General features: G+C 46.2%; 3 protein-coding genes across 3 annotated transcripts in view; 2 read left to right on the forward strand and 1 right to left on the reverse strand.

The window, feature by feature from the left end:
* Positions 1 to 1,366, reverse strand: part of aldh5a1 (aldehyde dehydrogenase 5 family, member A1 (succinate-semialdehyde dehydrogenase)) — a 13,214-nt gene extending 11,848 nt beyond the window's left edge. Inside the window, exon 1 of the mRNA XM_083918400.1 lies at positions 1,283 to 1,366. The gene's annotated coding sequence lies outside the window, so the exon portion shown is untranslated. The remainder of the gene's footprint in view (positions 1 to 1,282) is intronic.
* A 157-nt stretch (positions 1,367 to 1,523) lies between these two features.
* On the forward strand, positions 1,524 to 6,866 carry LOC310950718 (single-strand DNA endonuclease ASTE1-like). Its single transcript, XM_083918670.1, has 6 exons — positions 1,524 to 1,665; positions 2,794 to 3,629; positions 4,844 to 5,149; positions 5,277 to 5,481; positions 5,574 to 5,718; positions 6,291 to 6,866. The coding sequence occupies exons 1-6, from the start codon at positions 1,536 to 1,538 to the stop codon at positions 6,463 to 6,465; spliced, it is 1,797 nt and encodes a 598-aa protein (XP_083774796.1). The 5' UTR covers positions 1,524 to 1,535; the 3' UTR covers positions 6,466 to 6,866.
* Positions 6,867 to 9,316: 2,450 nt separating this feature from the next.
* LOC310950066 (single-strand DNA endonuclease ASTE1-like) lies at positions 9,317 to 16,027 on the forward strand (the record flags this gene model as incomplete). The annotated part of the gene is made up of 6 exons (XM_083917730.1): positions 9,317 to 9,443; positions 11,055 to 11,887; positions 12,144 to 12,449; positions 14,283 to 14,487; positions 14,744 to 14,888; positions 15,649 to 16,027. The coding sequence occupies 6 exons, from the start codon at positions 9,317 to 9,319 to the stop codon at positions 16,025 to 16,027; spliced, it is 1,995 nt and encodes a 664-aa protein (XP_083773856.1).
* Positions 16,028 to 18,660: the final 2,633 nt, after the last annotated feature.

An 18,660-nucleotide genomic window follows, 5' to 3' on the forward strand; every position in this document is an offset into this window, starting at 1 on the left:
TACAAAGAGACACAAAATGACAACAAAGAGACACACAACAACCACAAAGAGACACAAAACAACTACAAAGAGACACAAACAGACACAAAGAGACACAAAACAACTACAAAGAGACACAAAACAACCACAAAGAGACACAAAACAACCACAAAGACACAAAACAACCACAAAGAGACACAAACAGACACAAAGAGACACAAAACAACTACAAAGAGACACAAAACAACTACAAAGAGACACAAAACAACCACAAAGAGACACAAAACTACTACAAAGACACACAAAACAACCACAAAGAGACAAAAAATGACACAACAAGACACAAAACAACTACAAAGAGACACAAAATGACAACAAAGAGACACACAACAACCACAAAGAGACACAAAACAACCACAAAGAGACACAAAACAACTGCAAAGAGACACAAAACAACTACAAAGAGACACAAAACAACTACAAAGAGACACAAAATGACAACAAAGAGACACACAACAACCACAAAGAGACACAAAACAACTGCAAAGAGACACACAACAACTACAAAGAGACACAAAACAACCACAAAATTATACAAAGAGACACAAAGGGACACAAAGGGACACAAAACAACTACAAAGAGACACAAAACAACCACAAAGAGACACAAAACAACCACAAAGAGACACAAACAGACACAAAGAGACACAAAACAACTACAAAGAGACACAAAACAACCACAAAGAGACACAAAACAACCACAAAGAGACACAAAACAACCACAAAGAGACACAAAACAACCACAAAGAGACACAAAACAACTACAAAGAGATACAAAACAACCACAAAGAGATACAAAACAACTACAAAGAGACACAAAATGACAACAAAGAGACACACAACAACCACAAAGAGACACAAAACAACTACAAAGAGACACAAAATGACAACAAAGAGACACACAACAATCACAAAGAGACAAAAAACAACCACAAAGAGACACAAACAGACACAAAGAGACACAAAACAACTACAAAGAGACACAAAACAACCACAGAGACACAAAACAACCACAAAGAGACACAAAACAACCACAGAGACACAAAACAACCACAAAGAGACACAAAATGATACAAAGAGACACAAAACAACCACAAAGAGACACAAAATGACAACAAAGACACACAAAATGATACAAAGAGACACAAAACAACCAGAAAGAGACACAAAACAACTACAAAGAGACACAAAACAACCAGAAAAAGACACAAAATGATACAAAGAGACACAAAGGGACACACACTGGTGTGTAACCGGAGTATTCGGAGCCTCTCTCTCAGTAAAGTAACTTTCACTTTGCTGTAAATGAAAATGTTGCGACTGGTTTGAACCCAGAGAGGAAACAGTTGCTGTTTCCTCAGGTTTCACTTTCCCTTCTGCTCCAGCGCCTCAGACTGAAACCTAAGGAAGTGCACAGAGGGCGTGTGCCTGCCACTACATATGAGGCTGCTCCTCTGCAGTGCTCACACACACGGACACACACTCGGACACACACCATGGGAGTCCAAGGCCTGTTCACTCTGCTGGAGAGCCACAGGGCGGAGATGTACCAGGACCTCCAGTTCAGGGAGAGCCGGCTGCTGATCGACGCCAACAACCTGCTCTACCTGCTCTACTTCGACTCAGGTAGGAACAGCAGTGACTTAAAAGCCCCTGAAGGCACCACGAGAGAGAAGGTCCAAGTCTCTGAGCAGAGGAAAGGGACTCTGGTCAAAGTTAAAGTCACTGTTTAGCAGTAAAATACTGGAGTTAAGCATCAAAAGTCATTTTTATCACGTGTGATGTTTATGTGTTGGGGGTAAAAGTACAAACAGCTTTGATTATAAATTAAATCTTATTGTAAATCACAGATCTGACAGCAACAACGACAGGAAATGAATTTTCTGTTATCTAGCGGCCTCTTTGGCGGACAGATGTAACTGCAGGGGAGCCTCTGGGACCTCATTTCCCAACAGTGCTGACATTAGAGGGGATGCAAAACCAGCACAAAAAGATGCAAAATGACTAAAGATAGATGCAAAACCACCACAAAAAGATGCAAAATGACTAAAAATTGATGCAAAACCACCACAAAAAGATGCAAAATGACTAAAAATAGATTCAAAACCACCACAAAAAGATGCAAAATGACTAAAAACAGATGCAAAACCACCACAAAAAGATGCTAAATGACTGAATATAGATGCAAAACCAGCACAAAAAGATGCAAAATGACTAAAAATAGATGCAAAACCAGCACAAAAAGATGCAAAATGACTAAAAATAGATGCAAAACCACCACAAAAAGATGCAAAATAACTAAAAATAGATGCAAAACCACCACAAAAAGATGCAAAATTACTAAAAATAGATGCAAAACCACCACAAAAAGGTGCAAAATGACTAAAAATAGATGCAAAACCAGCACAAAAAGATGCAAAATGACAAAAAATAGATGCAAAACCACCACAAAAAGGTGCAAAATGACTAAAAATAGATGCAAAACCAGCACAAAAAGATGCAAAATGACTAAAAATAGATGCAAAACCAGCACAAAAAGATGCAAAATGACTAAAAATAGATGCAAAACCTGCACGCAACGATACAAAATGGCTCGAGGATCTCCCAAGTTTTTCTAGAGACTTAAAGTTGTGTACTTTTTGTAATAAACATTTTTACACGCAACACGATGTGTCTGCTGCGTTTAATACCCAGAAGGCCCCGGGTGTCTCTGTCGCAGCCCGACTCTGTGTTGATCTGTGTTTCCTTTGTCAGGTCTGGACCAGAATCACGGCGGGGAGTACGCTGCGTTTGAGGCCCTGTTGGAAAAGTTCATCAAGGCCCTCAGAGACTGCAAGATCACGGCGTACATGGTGATGGACGGAGGCACCGACTACACCGACAAAAAACACGATGCTCTGCTGAAACGAGCCGAGGATCGGATCAGGAAAGCACATCGAGCGGCGGAGGACGGCACTCAGGAGGGCATCCTGCCACAGCTGATCAAGGACGTGTTCAAGCAGACGCTGGCCCGGCTGGAGGTCCTGATGGTTCAGTGCTACGGAGAGGCCGACCAGGAGATCGCCGCCCTGGCTAATGAGTGGGAGTGCCCCGTGATGTCTAAAGACAGTGATTTCTACATCTTCGACCTCCCGGCGGGGCTGCTGCCGCTGTCTGACTTCAGGTGGCAGGCGGTGCAGCAGAGCGGCTCCAAAAGCTACATCCCCTGTAAGAGCTACAGCCGGTCCAGCTTCTCCAAGGTCTTCAGAATCCAGCTCCAGATGCTGCCCGCCTTCGCCGCCTTGGCTGGAAACGACTACGTGAAGCTGGAGAGGGGGGAATCGCCCGCATGGGCTCAGTTCGCCCCGAGAGGCTACAGAGGCAGAAGTAAGCACCTGGAGGGGCTGCTGGTCTGGCTGAGGCGCTTCAGGGACCCTCAGGAGGCCTTTAAGGCGATGCTGGGGCTGATGGGAGGGCAGCTGAGCATGAACAGAAAGGAGGAAGTGCTGAAGGGCTTGAATCTGGGGATGGAGGAGTACGAGCTCCCTCCCAGCTCCCTGACGACATTCTTCATCAACGGGACGGCACCTCCGCTCCCGACAGCACAACAGGTGAGAACTGCTTTACTCTTAAGTCGATGTACAGACGCGATGTCCCGCGATTTCAAGACAAGCAACGCGTTACACGCTCGTCACGCGACATCGGGTCCATTGAGAAAGTTGAAATATTGAACTTTTCAGGCGATTCACATGACTCTGTGGCACCACAGCGGATCAGTGAAGGGCGTCACCGTACTTCTCCATGGTAACATCCAGGGAATCACCAAACCGGCCGTCTGGCTCGCTGCGGGGGAGTGAAGTGTCTCTCTTGTCTGATCTACGAGGAGACCCGCAGAGGCTCCTGTACGGCTTCAGGGGTTAAATCACTGACGGCCTGATCTCAATGCAACACAACACCACGCTTCATCTGAGAGATCGTTTCTGGTCTTTTAGAAGCTTTCAGAGCCCTGGTTAGCATTAGCATACCTACTCATTCAGCACATCAGCAGTGTGGGGTTTAGCTGGAGGTAGCTAAGCCATTTCGATTGGACCAATCGCTCCGGTCACCTCATCCACGCGATTGGAGCGATGGGTCAAATATGATCAAGCAACGTGATACCACTTCAATCGTTTCTGGTCCAAACGAAGCTTTAAGGTTATTGCACATTTTCCTTCATGACGGCCGAGTCCACCACGTGTTAGGAGTCGCAGACCGCCGTTAAAGCTGATTGAGCTGGTTAGGTCATTAAAAATATAGCATTCTGATGGATATGTGAGATACATCGTGAAAAACATTAATTACATTCTCTAAAATGTAAAGACGGGAACAGAGCGGCTGTGACTACTTATGCACAAGGAACGTCGACTTCACTGATTATTTCAGGAGCTGAATGTTTAGTTCAGAACTACAGTTTTTACTTTTGCTGCTCGCGAACGGAAAGATTCAGGTTAATCACCAAATAAAAAACTAGCACGTTATCATTTCTGTTCTTTACCCAGAGGACCGTGAGACAGAGGAAGGTCCGCTGCTCTGCCCCGAGTATGCGCCGTCTAACTAGCAAAATAGGGTTTGGACACGTTCTTTTAATGCACGCTGGACCGTGCGCCATAGACCGTACATCGAGCTAAAAAGGATCTCTGTCTGTGTTGTTTGCATGTCCGGAGAACCGTTCTTCACATTTGACGTATTAGTGAGGAACCACTGTTTCACTTCCAGGGGCCGAACCTTCAGCCTGCCCCTCGATGTTCTGTGTCGAGCTCTTATACTTTGTTCTGTCCTCCTGGAGGTGGTGGGTCGTGTCCCAGACTGGACCCGACTGCCCCTTTCTCAGGGCCGGCTGACTCCAGACGTCCTGGATCCGCTGCTGCTGGGGAGGATGCCCCTCAGCGGCCCCGTGGACCGCGCCGACATGCCGAGCGCTTACCTGATCTCCAGGCCGATCCGGCAGGTGATGTACGGGCTGCTGCTGGGCGGAGGGAAGGAGGTGAAGATAGATGAGTGGGACAGAGACGGCGTCCACCTGAAACACTTCCTGGTCCGACCTGCCTTCACACCGGCCTCTCAGAAGCTGCAACTCAACACGCTGCACGAGGTGAAGCTTTAAGGCCTTTTACACCGACTGTGGACAAAAATATGGAGAAGTTCTGTGTGTTTCATGATTCGATGTCAGACTGATTGATCCCGCACTGACCCGTCCTCCTCCTGTGTGTTGGCTGCAGGCGGCGCCCTCTCAGCGTCTGCAGGTCTTACTGGAGGCTCTGGGGGTGACCGAGGACTCTCTGAGCGCCCTGCCGCCTCAGCTGCGCCTCCCGGTGGCCGTCACCTGCTACTGGCTGCAGAGAGCTCAGCCTCCTCCGGGCGAGGAGCTGCTGAAGGCTCTGCTGCTGGGCCTGAGCACTGGAGACCCGCTGGGACACAAAGCAGGTAATAAACACATCTGTCAAACCTTTCATGTTGTTTTATCATCTCTTTTCAGACGTGGTGTCTCAAATTGAAAAATACCCTGTGTGTCGCAGCTCTGCAGGCTCAAAATCCTCACGGTGGACAAAAGCCGGACGTGGTCGTGATGAACTCCTTCAACCAATGGCAGAGCTGCCTGAAGGCCGGCATCCAGCTGAACCAGCTGCTGAGCTTCCCTTTACCTGAACCACAGGTGTCCAGGTGAGTAGGGACTCTTCAGTCAAATGAAGCTAAAGAATTAAAAGTTTATGCTCCTAGAGGACACTTTAACACACGTTTAAGCTCCTAGAGGACACTTTAGCACACGTTTATGCTCCTAGAGGACACTTTAACACACGTTTATGCTCCTAGAGGACACGTTAGCACATGTTTATGCTCCTAGAGGACACTTTAGCACACGTTTATGCTCCTAGAGGACACTTTAACACACGTTTATGCTCCTAGAGGACACTTCAGCACACGTGCTGGCACTTAGAGGACACTTTAGCACACGTTCTGGCACCTAGAGGACACTTTAGCACGTTCTGGCACCTAGAGGACACTTTAACACACGTTTTGGCTCCTAGAGGACCCTTTAGCACATGTTTAGTCACACACTTTAATGTCAGTGATGAACAGGAGTAGCTTCATGATGATATCTGTCTAAATTAGAAGAACGAGTTGAGAACGTGCAGATATTTCCGTTCGCTCGGCTGTGGAGTCGGTAGCTCTGGTCGACTTCAGCTCCAGTTGGATGTTGAACCTCCGTCTTGTGCGTCTGTGATGTCGTGCAGGTTGTACGAGGGCACGTTGGTGCACCAGCTGGTGACGAGGATGAGATCAGGAGGAGACCTGCAGCTCTTTCCAGAGAGATATCGCTCGAGTGAGGACCTGTACCAAACCATGCACGCCGTCGCCCGCCAGTCTCCGGACGACCTGACCGCCAACCTGCAGCAGTTGTCCCTGTAGGAGGGTCGCCGCCTCTGCTGCAGTTCAACTTATGAAATACAGATTTTTAATGAAAATTCCTCCTTTTTTTTTACAGGTTTTTAGCTGTTTGCTTAGGAAGCTCTGATGTTACGGCCATCTTATGTGGTCAGGTCCAAAAATCGCTCCAGAACGAGATTTAGAAAACGTTAAAGTTTGAAATTCCTCTAAATCCAAAGCACTGTGTTTGAGAGATGATCCCGTGTATTAAAGGTTTGCGTAAAGGAGTGGTCCCATTAGGAGGTCCAGAGTCACGTGTTCAGGGGGTGAATCTGAAAAGTGACTCTTTATTTTGCTCTGCTAGCTTCATCTTAATCTTCCACGTGACTTCCTGTTCATGTCTTGTGTTTTTAAGTGTGCATGTATCTCTCTGTGCTCTCACATCAAAATAAAAAATAAAGCTCTGATGAAGAAGCTGAACTCGTTTTTCCAACTCTATTTTTAGAAGTGAACGCACCTGTCGTTGTTCTCAGTCACACACTCACGGTTCCCCTTTAAGGATTCGTTTTTCATAAACACAACTTTAAAACATTAGTGTGGTTGTTGTCAGAGGCGGGCGTCGTTCAAACGGCTGCACGCACCTGGACAGACTTCAGCCCCTCAGACCAACGAGCCTCATGACTCCATTCGCTGGGTCGCCAGAGGAGAAGTGGTAGATTCAACCAACCATCAGACATCAAACACCACAAAGAGACACAAAACAACCACAAAGAGACACAAAACAACCACAAAGAGACACAAAACAACCACAAAGAGACACAAAACAACCACAAAGAGACACAAAATAACTACAGAGAGACACAAAACAACCACAAAGAGACACAAAACAACTACAAAGAGACACAAAACGACCTCAAAGATACACAAAACAACCACAAAGAAACACAACAACTACAAAGAGACACAACACAACTTCAAAGAGACACAAAACAACTACAAAGAGACACAAAACACCTACAAAGAGACACAAAACAACATCAAAGAGACACAAAACAACTACAAAAAGACACAAAACACCTACAAAGAGACACAAAACAACCACAAAGAGACACAAAATAACCACAAAGAGACACAAAACAACCACAAAGAGACACAAAACAATTACAAAAAGACACAAAACAACTACAAAGAGACACAAGATGGCTACAAAGAGACACAAAACAACCACAAAGAGACACAAAACAACCACAAACATACACAAAACAACCACAAAGAGACACAAAACAACATCAAAGAGACACAAAACAACCACAAAGAGACACAAAACAACTACAAAGAGACACAAAACAACCACAAAGAGACACAAAACAACATCAAAGAGACACAAAACAACCACAAAGAGACACAAAACAACTACAAAGAGACAAAAAACAACTACAAAGAGACACAAAACAACTACAAAAAGACACAAAACAACCACAAAGAGACACAAAACAACTACAAAGAGACACAAAACAACTACAAAGAGACACAAAACAACCACAAAGAGACACCAAACAACTACAAAGAGACACAAAACAACCACACAGAGACACAAAACAACTACAAAGAGACACAAAACAACTACAAAGAGACACAAAACAACTACAAAGAGACACCAAACAACCACAAAGACACAAAACAACCACACAGAGACACAAAACAACCAGAAAGAGACACAAAACAACCACAAAAAGACACGAAACAACATCAAAGAGACACAAAACAACTACAAAGAGACACAAAACAACATCAAAGAGACACAAAACAACTACAAAAAGACACAAAACACCTACAAAGAGACACAAAACAACCACAAAGAGACACAAAACAACTACAAAGAGACACAAAACAACTACAAAGAGACACAAAACAACCACAAAGAGACACCAAACAACTACAAAGAGACACAAAACAACCACACAGAGACACAAAACAACTACAAAGAGACACAAAACAACTACAAAGAGACACAAAACAACTACAAAGAGACACCAAACAACCACAAAGACACAAAACAACCACACAGAGACACAAAACAACCAGAAAGAGACACAAAACAACCACAAAAAGACACGAAACAACATCAAAGAGACACAAAACAACTACAAAGAGACGCAAAACAATAACAGAAAGACACAAAACAACTACAAAAAGACACAAAACACCTGCAAAGAGACACAAAACAACATCAAAGAGACACAAAACAACCACAAAGAGACACAAAACGACTACATAGAGACACAAAACGACTACATAGAGACACAAAACAACCACAAAGAGACACAAAACAGCTACAAAGAGACACAAAACAACTACAAAAAGACACAAAACAACCACAAAGACACACAAAACAACCACAAAGAGACACAAAACAACTACAAAGAGACACAAAACAACCACAAAGAGACACAAAACAACCACAAAGACACACAAAACAACCACAAAAAGACACAAAACAACCACAAAGAGACACAAAACAACTACAAAGAGACACATTTCACATGTTTAAGTCGTTAGTTTTGCATCTTCAGACTAAAGGTTAATTCACTACTTATTATAAAATCATTAAAGTGCTAATTCAGTGTATTAAAGTGTAATAAATGCACTTATTAGAGTGTGTTTCTATATAAAGTGTGCTCATACTTTATTAACTTAATGTAATTAAACTAATATTTAATATACTTTAAACTGCTTTCACTCTGGTTTCATCAGACAGTGAATCTGCTGATATTAAACCATAACTCTGAGTCATAGGAGCATAAACACGTGTTGTGATGTTTGGAAAGTGAAACTTAAGGAAGCAGAGAATAAAGAGAGTGTGACCGATGATGTGTTCACTCACAGACGCACCATGGGAGTCCAGGGCCTGACCACGCTGCTGCAGAGCCACCGGGACGTCTACCGGGACGTGCGCTTCAGGAGGAGGCGGCTGCTCATCGACGGCAACAACCTGCTCTTCACGCTCTACTTCAACTCAGGTGGGAACACGAGTGTTAGGGACACATTTGTGTATTTGTGGAGTCATTAATCATCTGTTTGTTCCACCTGTTCGCACTTCTTCATTCAGTCTGTGTCGAGTTTTATACTTTAACTGCAAAACAACTGCACAAAGATGCAACAAGGCTAAAAATAGAAGCAAACCATCAGAAAATGACCACAAGGAGGTGCTAAAGGGCAAAACATGGATGCAAAATGACCACAAGGAGGTGCAAAAAGGGCAAAACATGGATGCAAAATGACCACAAGTGACACAAAGAGACACAGAATGATGCAAAACAAGCACAGGAAGATGCAGATTGGCAAAAACTAAATGAAAAACCACCACATTAGGGTGAAAATGGCTAAAAATAGAAGGAAAACTATCACGAAATGACCACAGGGAGGTGCTAAAAGGCAAAAAAAATGATGCAAAATGACCACAAATTACCTAAAGAGACACAGAATGAGCACAGGGATGCAAAACAAGCACACAATGATGAAAAAGTGGCTTAAACAAAGAAAAAACAAGTACACAAAGAGCATTAATTACTCATTAATCATCGGTTTCTTCCACCTGTTCACACTTTATTCAGTCTGTGTCGAGTTTTCTGCTTTAACTGCAACACGTCCTCTGGTGTTCAGCTGTTTCCGGTGACTTCATGTGGATTTATTACTTTAATCAAATCTATTTCAGACACAAAAGAGACACACGATGATCACAGAGATGCAAAATGACCATGAAGAGACTCAACACACACATGCCTCAACTACAACCAACTCACAATGCGCACAAAGACTCAGCAATAACAAACGCACAAAGATGCAACAAGGCTAAAAATAGAAGCAAAACCATCACAAAATGACCACAAGGAGGTGCAAAGAGGCAAAACATGGATGCAAAATGACCACAGGTGACACAAAGAGACAAAGAATGATGCAAAACAAGCACAAAACGTAGATTGACAAAAAAATAAATGAAAAATAAACACATTAAGATGCAAAATGGCTAAAAATAGAAGCAAAACAATCACAAAATGGATGCAAAATGACCACAAATGACCCTAAGAGACTGCAGGTGTCTTTGCAGAGTACTTGTTTTAACCGCGGTGCAGCCGTAGATACTAAGAGAGGGAAAGAAACCCCCCCAACCCGGTCCACTGCAAGGGGGGGGGGGGGGCCTCGCCGTCAACATACGGCACTGCTCCACAGAGCGAGACAAGAAGCGGTATCACGACCGTCACTCGCCCATCGAGTCGACTGACTCGGCTCTGGAGCTGCAGACAGTCGGCAGAGACCGCCCGTCCCAGAGCGTCACATACGGAGGCTTTAGGTCCGTCAGGTGCGACATTGAACCCGTTTCCTGTAGACTGATGTCGTAGAAGCTGCGGGGCTCACATGTCACGTGCCGTTACGTGTCGCACAAGCACGACCAGATGCAAAAATCAGTCGTACACTCTCAAATTTTGGTCTCTAAGACTCCAGAGTGCGACGTCTCAGCCGTGTTAAAGTCTGTTTACCAGAAGTTTCTACAGAAGGACTGAGAACGCCCGGGCGTCTCTGTCGTAGCCCGACTCTGTGTTGATTGTTGTTTGCTTTGGTTCATCAGTCAGGTCTGGACCAGAATCACGGTGGGGACTACGCTGCGTTCGAGGTCCTGACGGAGACGTTCGTCAAGGCCCTCAGAGACTGCAAGATCACGCCGTACATGGTGATGGACGGAGGCGCCGACTACACCGACAAAAAGTGCACAACTCTGTTGAAAAGAACCATGGATCGGATCAGGACAGCACATCGAGCGGCGGAGGACGGCACTCAGGAGGGCATCCTGCCACTGCTGCTCAAGAAGGTGTTCAAACAGACCCTGGCCCGGCTGGAGGTCCCGGCGGTTCAGTGCTACGGAGAGGCCGACCAGGAGATCGCCGCCCTGGCTAAGGAGTGGGAGTGCCCCGTCCTTTCAAAAGACAGTGATTTCTACATCTTCGACCTCCCGGCGGGGCTGCTGCCGCTGTCTGACTTCAGGTGGCAGGCGGTGCAGCACAGCGGCTCCAAAAGCTACATCCCCTGTAAGAGCTACAGCCGGTCCAGCTTCTCCACGGTCTTCAGCATCCAGCTCCAGATGCTGCCCGCCTTCGCCGCCTTGGCTGGAAACGACTACGTGAAGCTGGAGAGGTGGGAATCGCCCGCATGGGCTCAGTTCGCCCCGAGAGGCTGCGAAACGAGCCAGCACTTGGAGGGGCTGCTGGTCTGGCTGAGGCGCTTCAGGGACCCTCAGGAGGCCTTTAAGGCGGTGCTGGGGCTGATGGGAGGGCAGCTGAGCATGAAGAGAAAGGAGGAAGTGCTGAAGGGCTTGAATCTGGGGATGGAAGAGTACGAGCTCCCTCCCAGCTCCCTGAAGAAGTTCTTCATCCACGGGACGGCACCTCCGCTCCCGACAGCACAGCAGGTGAGATTCCTGTGTCCTTTCAAGGAGCTGAACGTTTCCTTCTCCTTCCTCTGTACAGTTTAGAACTGCAGTTTTTAGTTTTGCTGCTTAAATGTCCCAAGATATTTGCTGCATGGACGCATGTCCGGAGAACCGTTCTTCACATTTGGCAGACGTGTTAGTGAGGAACCACTAATTCACTCCCAGGGGCCGAACCTTCAGCCTGCCCCTCGATGTTCTGTGTCAAGCTCTTATACTTTGTTCTGTCCTCCTGGAGGTGGTGGGTCGTGTCCCAGACTGGACCCGACTGCCCCTTTCTCAGGGCCGGCTGACTCCCGACGTCCTGGACGTGCTGCTGCTGGGGAGGTTGTCCCTCAACTGCCCCGTGGACCGCGCCGACATGCCGAGCGCTCACCTGATCTCCAGGCCGATCCGGCAGGTGATGTACGGGCTGCTGCTGGGCGGAGGGAAGGAGGTGAAGGTAGACGAGTGGGACAGAGACGGCGTCCACCTGAAACACTTCCTGGTCCGACCTGCCTTCACACCGGCCTCTCAGAAGCTGCAACTCAACACGCTGCACGAGGTGAAGCTTTAAGGCCTTTTCACTTTATTTCAGGCTCACAAACACACAATTCTCCTTTCTTTAATGTTTAATTACACGGATATACCTGTATGAATCATTATGTGACTTAATGATTAATAAATATCTAATAATCACTGTATTGGGGCAGCAGCTCTAGCAGGGGACCCCTTCACCAGCTCTAACTGGGGGATCCTGAGGCGTTCCCAGGCCAGTGTGGAGATCTAATCTCTCCACCTGGTCCTGGGTCTTCCCCGAGGCCTCCTCCCAGCTGGACGTGCCTGGAACACCTCCCTAGGGAGGCGCCCAGGGTTCATCCTTACCAGATGATCCTGAACCACCTCAACTGGCTCGTTTCAACACAAAGGAGCAGCGGCTCTACTCCGAGTTCCTCACGGATGCTGAACTTCTCCAGCTCTCTCTAAGGGAGACTCCAGACCCCCTCCTGAGGAAACACATTTCACACGCTTGGACTCGCGACCTCGTTTTTTGGGTCCTGACCCAGCTTTCATGACCCCAGGTGAGGGTAAGGACCAAGACAGTGTGACGGCTCCATCGTCCCCTCACTCGTGAACCAGATCCCGAGGTCCTTGAACTCCTTCCCCTGGGGTCAGGACTCATTCCAGACCTGGAGTAACAATCCACCGGTTTCCTGCTGAGATCCACGGCCTCAGATTCAGAGGTGCTGATCCTCATCCCGGCCGTTTCACACTCGGCTGTGAACCGATCCAGTGAGTGCTGAAGGTCACCGACCGACGACACCATCAGGACCACATCATCTGCAAACAGCAGAGACCAGATCCTCAGCCCACCTAACTGCAGCCCCTCCCCACCACGACTACGCCTCCATATCCTGTCCATGAAAACCACAAACAGGATTGGTGACAAGTGCACCCCTGGAGGAGGCCGACCCCCACCGGGAACAAATCCGACTTACTGCCCAGGATCCGGACACAGCTCTCACTTTGGGGGTACAGAGACTGGACGGCCCACAGAAGTGACCCCCTCACCCCAGCACCTCCCACAGTATCTCCAGGGACCCGGTCATGTGCCTTCTCCAGATCCACAAAGCACATGTAGACCGGATGGGCACACTCCCAGGACGGAATCCGCATAGTTCCTCTTCTTCTCTGGTTCTCAACGAAGGCGAACGCATCCATCTCTCTCTCCCAGCCCCTGATCTCTCCTGTTTTACCTCTCCTTTCTTGTCTTGTCTCGTACTTTGGGAGCCTCTCTCCGCACTGATCTCCAACATTAAATCATGGAATTGGTCAACTGGTCTCTCAACGCAATTGACAGAATCGGATCGGCTCAAAATCGGATTTGTGGGTATCCCCACACCTGACCTGCGCCTCACACCCTGGGCAAATCCAGGGAAGAATAGGGTCCAACCCCTATCTAGAAGTACAGGTCCAGAACCGAGACTGTGTGTGGAGGTGAGCCCCCCCAGATCTAACTGGGAGCTCCACCTCCCTCACAAGCTCCGGCTCCTTGCCCCAAAGAGAGGAGACGCTCCACGTCCCCAGAGTCGACCTCTGCTGCCCGAACGCACCATACCCCAGTGGTTCCTCCTGTGAGTGCCGGGCCCACAAGACGGAGAAGGGGGAGGCGCCACGTCGCTTTTTAGGGCTGTGCCGTGGCAACCCAGCCACCAGGCGCTCGCCAGCTAGCCCTCCATCTGTGCCTGGCTCCAGACGGGGCCCCGGGCTTCCTCTGGACAGGGTCGCTCTTCATGTTGTCTTTGTTGAACCGTTCTTAGTCCTAATAATATCTAAGATTATATATTTTAAAAGTCATTGAATGCTAACCCGTCCTCCTCCTGTGTGTTGGCTGCAGGCGGCGCCCTCTCAGCGTCTGCAGGTCTTACTGGAGGCTCTGGGGGTGACCGAGGACTCTCTGAGCGCCCTGCCGCCTCAGCTGCGCCTCCCGGTGGCCGTCACCTGCTACTGGCTGCAGAGAGCTCAGCCTCCTCCGGGCGAGGAGCTGCTGAAGGCTCTGCTGCTGGGCCTGAGCACTGGAGACCCGCTGGGACACAAAGCAGGTAATAAACACATCTGTCAAACCTTTCATGTTGTTTGATCTTCTCTTTTTTCAGTTAAACTCTTTAAAGATGAGTTACGTTTATCATGTGTTTAATGATTCACGTGTGTATTCTCTTCGTTACAAGTGTCATTTAATACATAAGTCTGTTTTTGAACTTTGAACGTAAGTCCGGTCGGAACAACAACAACAGGAACTATTAACTTGACTCTTGTTTTTATGCAACATACCGAACAACATACTTTGCATTGTCGCAGCTCTCCAGGTTCACAATCCTCACCGTGGACAGAAGCCGGACGTGGTCGTAATGAACTCCTTCAACCAATGGCAGAGCTGCCTGAAGGCCGGCATCCAGCTGAACCAGCTGCTGAGCTTCCCTTTACCTGAACCACAGGTGTCCAGGTGAGGAGGGACTCTTCAGTCAAATGAAGCTAAAGAATTAAAAGTTTAGGCTCCTAGAGGACACTTTAGCACACGTTTATGCTCCTAGAGGACACTTTAGCACACGTTTATGCTCCTAGAGGACACTTTAACACACGTTTATGCTCCTAGAGGACACTTTAGCACACGTTTAGACTCCTAGAGGACACTTTAACACACGTTTATGCTCCTAGAGGACACTTTAACACACGTTTATGCTCCTAGAGGACACTTAAGCACACGTTTAGGCTCCTAGAGGACACTTAAGCACACGTTTAGGCTCCTAGAGGACACTTTAGTACATGTTTATGCTCCTAGAGGACACTTTAGCACATGTTTATGCTCCTAGAGGACACTTTAACACACGTTTAGGCTCCTAGAGGACACTTAAGCACACGTTTAGGCTCCTAGAGGACACTTTGACACACATTTATGCTCCTAGAGGACACTTTAACACACGTTTAGGCTCCTAGAGGACACTTAAGCACACGTTTAGGCTCCTAGAGGACACTTTAACACACATTTATGCTCCTAGAGGACACTTTAGCACATGTTTAGTCACACACTTTAATGTCAGTGATGAACAGGAGTAGCTTCATGATGATATCTGTCTAAATTAGAAGAACGAGTTGAGAACGTGCAGATATTTCCGTTCGCTCGGCTGTGGAGTCGGTAGCTCTGGTCGACTTCAGCTCCAGTTGGATGTTGAACCTCCGTGTTGTGCGTCTGTGATGTCGTGCAGGTTGTACGAGGGCACGTTGGTGCACCAGCTGGTCATGAGGATGAGATCAGGAGGAAACCTGCAGCTCTTTCCAGAGAGATATCGCTCGAGTGAGGACCTGTACCAAACCATGCACGCCGTCGTCCAGCAGGTTCAACGGACCGGACAGAGAGCGGCGGCTCCGCGGCGGCCCCTTGACGACCTGACCTCCAACCTGAAGCAGTTGCTCCTGTACGACAATGAGGAGGAGGCTGCGATCGCAGCGGGAGTTCAGGAGGAACTGCACGTGAACGATCTGGTGACGGTGAAAAATCGATATCGAGGTAAAACCAGAAACAATCGGTGCAAAGAACCAGAACTGGCCCGCAAAAAGGAGTGCAGGGGCTGGAAGGAGCTCTGATCCTTCAGACTGCACTTCGGAGGGCGCCGCGAGGGGCGCCGCGAGGGGCGCTGCGAGGGGCGCCGCGCCTCCTGCAGTTCTACTTTTGAAAGACATTTGAATGAAAAATCTGTTTTTCCTCCTTTTAAAGGTTTTAGCTGTTCGCCAACAAGTTTTATAAAGTTCTGACGAACAAGATGGTTCAAATGTTTGAAACCAGCTTTTAAATTATGTTCTGAGTCAATCCCCATAGACCTCCATGTTAATGAACCAATCCCCATAGACCTCCATGTTAATGAACCAATCCCCATAGACCTCCATGTTAATGAACCAATCCCCATAGACCTCCATGTTAATGAACCAATCCCCATAGACCTCCATGTTACTGAACCAATCCCCATAGACCTCCATGTTAAACTGAACCAATCCCCATAGACCTCCATGTTACTGAACCAATCCCCATAGACCTCCATGTTAATGAACCAATCCCCATAGACCTCCATGTTAATGAACCAATCCCCATAGACCTCCATGTTAATCTTAATTTTGATTTAAGACGTTTTAACAACATTTAAAGCCGTGTTTTAGATTCATTAATTCTGACTCTAACTCTGATTATTAATTTATTAAATCGTTGATTGTTTTTCTGTTGATTAATATTTTATTTCTTATTTTTGTTCCAAACTTTTCCTGTTTTTTATTGAATTCCTCGACAGAAATCGAGTCGTCGTGACGATAATTCACGTTTCTGCAGAAATGTTTTCAGAAGCAACAGGAAATAAAAGAAAAGCTGCAAAAACAACAATAATAATAATAATAATATTAATATCTTTGTTCAAACGTTCAAAAATAAAAACCTAAACTTTATATTTGATATTAAATCAAATGTTAAATAATAATAATGAAAATTATTCGACACAAAATGAAACAAAACAAGTTTTTACTGTTTTTTTATGTTTTTTTTAACAAACACCTGAAAAAAAACAACAAAACAATAAAAACGAGAAACTCCATTTCCCAGAAAGCACCTTGTTTTCTTCGTCAGGTTTAAAGAGCGAAAACTTTAATTTCATATTTCTGTGATTTTCTCTTTTTTTTAAACAATAATTAAATAAAAATAATAAAAATAAAAATAAAAAGATGATTTTAATGAGCGTTGAAAAAGCGTTTTTTTGACCCTGTTGTGATAAAAGTTATTTATTTATATTTATATTTGTGTGTATAATATTATATCTGGTTTTAGTTGCTATAGTAACGCACACACACACAGATTTAGGAGCTTTAGGGAGTGAGAAATAGTTTAAGAGGGGAACAAAAACCGTATTTTCTGCACTATAAGGCGCACAACATTATAAGGAGCACCTTCAATGAACGTCTTATTTTGAAACTTTTTTCATATATAAGGTGCACCACATTATAAGGTCATAGAACAGACGCTACAGTGGAGGCTGGGGTCACGTTAAGGACCGCCTCTAAACTCATTGATGCTAAGTTAGCGTGCTAGCACGAGTAGCATCCAGCTGCAGACCCGGAGCACAAGACCCTCACTTGACAAAAAAAACTTTTGCGTCACTTCCGTCAAGCAAGGGGCTTGTGTCAAGCAAGGGGCTTGTGTCAGGTGAGGGGCTTGTGTCAGGTGAGGGGCTTGTGATAAGTGAGGGGCTCGTGCTCCGGGTCTGCAGCTGGACAGTATCGTGCTAGCGCTGTTGCCTTCAGTGGAACAGTGATCGTACGGACTCTTCTACTTGCTGCTCTCTGTTCAACAACCCACTGTTGGAGTTTGTCCTCCAGCTGCAGCCGTCTCGCTCTGTTCCCTCTGAACTCTGTTTAGTCTTCTTCACTCGGCGCAGGTCGTCTTGTTGCTTCCTCCACTTCGGCACCATTGATTGGTTCATGTTCAACTCTCTGGCTGCTGCTCTATTCCCGTGTTCTATATAAGGAGCACCGGATTATAAGGCGCACTGTCGGCTTTGGAGACGTGAAGGTTTTTAGGTGCTCCTATAGTGCGGAAAATACGGTAATTTAGGAATCGACAATTTCTCAGGTAAAAAAAAACACAATTTGCAGAATTCACCAAAGAAGAAGAAATGAACAAAGTGCTAAGAAATGAATGTGATGTCGTGCTCATTGATGTGTCAATAGTTAGTGGATGTCACTGTTATTATTATTATTATTAGTTTTGTTTATGCTGTTTATAAAGTGTATTTTGATTTGCGCTCTAATAATAAATAACAATAATAATAATTATCATTATTGTAACTGTTCATTGATGACTCTAAATCACCCGTAGGTGTGAATGGTTGTCTGTCTCTGTTCGTCTCTATGTGTCCTGTGATAGACTGGCGTCCTGTCCAGGGTGGACCCCGCCTCACGCCCGATGTCAGCTGGGATCAGCTCCAGCCCCCCACGACCCCGACAGGGACAAGAGGCTGAAGATGAATGAATGAATGAATGTTTGCACTTTACATGGAAGTGTTTTTTATTTAACGGACAAGAGGCTGAAGATGGATGAATTATTGTAACTGTAAGTGCCAAAAAAATAAGGCCGTGGGATGATTTTGCGCCTGAGGTCATTGAGAACGCAGTCTGGTTGTTTTTGGGAAGGTCACTTTTACGGAGAGCGGCGTCATGGAAACACATCCGTCCGTGTAGTT

The sequence above is a fragment of the Echiichthys vipera genome (assembly GCF_963691815.1).
Source record: "Echiichthys vipera genome assembly, chromosome: 8".
NCBI lineage: Eukaryota > Metazoa > Chordata > Actinopteri > Perciformes > Trachinidae > Echiichthys > Echiichthys vipera.

Excerpts from the sequence above, each read along its gene's own strand:
- LOC310950718 (XM_083918670.1), top strand. The coding sequence starts at position 1,536 with ATGGGAGTCCAAGGCCTGTTCACTCTGCTGGAGAGCCACAGGGCGGAG. Across the intron at positions 3,630-4,843 it reads CGCTCCCGACAGCACAACAG|GTGGTGGGTCGTGTCCCAGA; the intron begins GTGAGAACTGCT and ends GTCCTCCTGGAG. Across the intron at positions 5,150-5,276 it reads AACTCAACACGCTGCACGAG|GCGGCGCCCTCTCAGCGTCT; the intron begins GTGAAGCTTTAA and ends TGTTGGCTGCAG.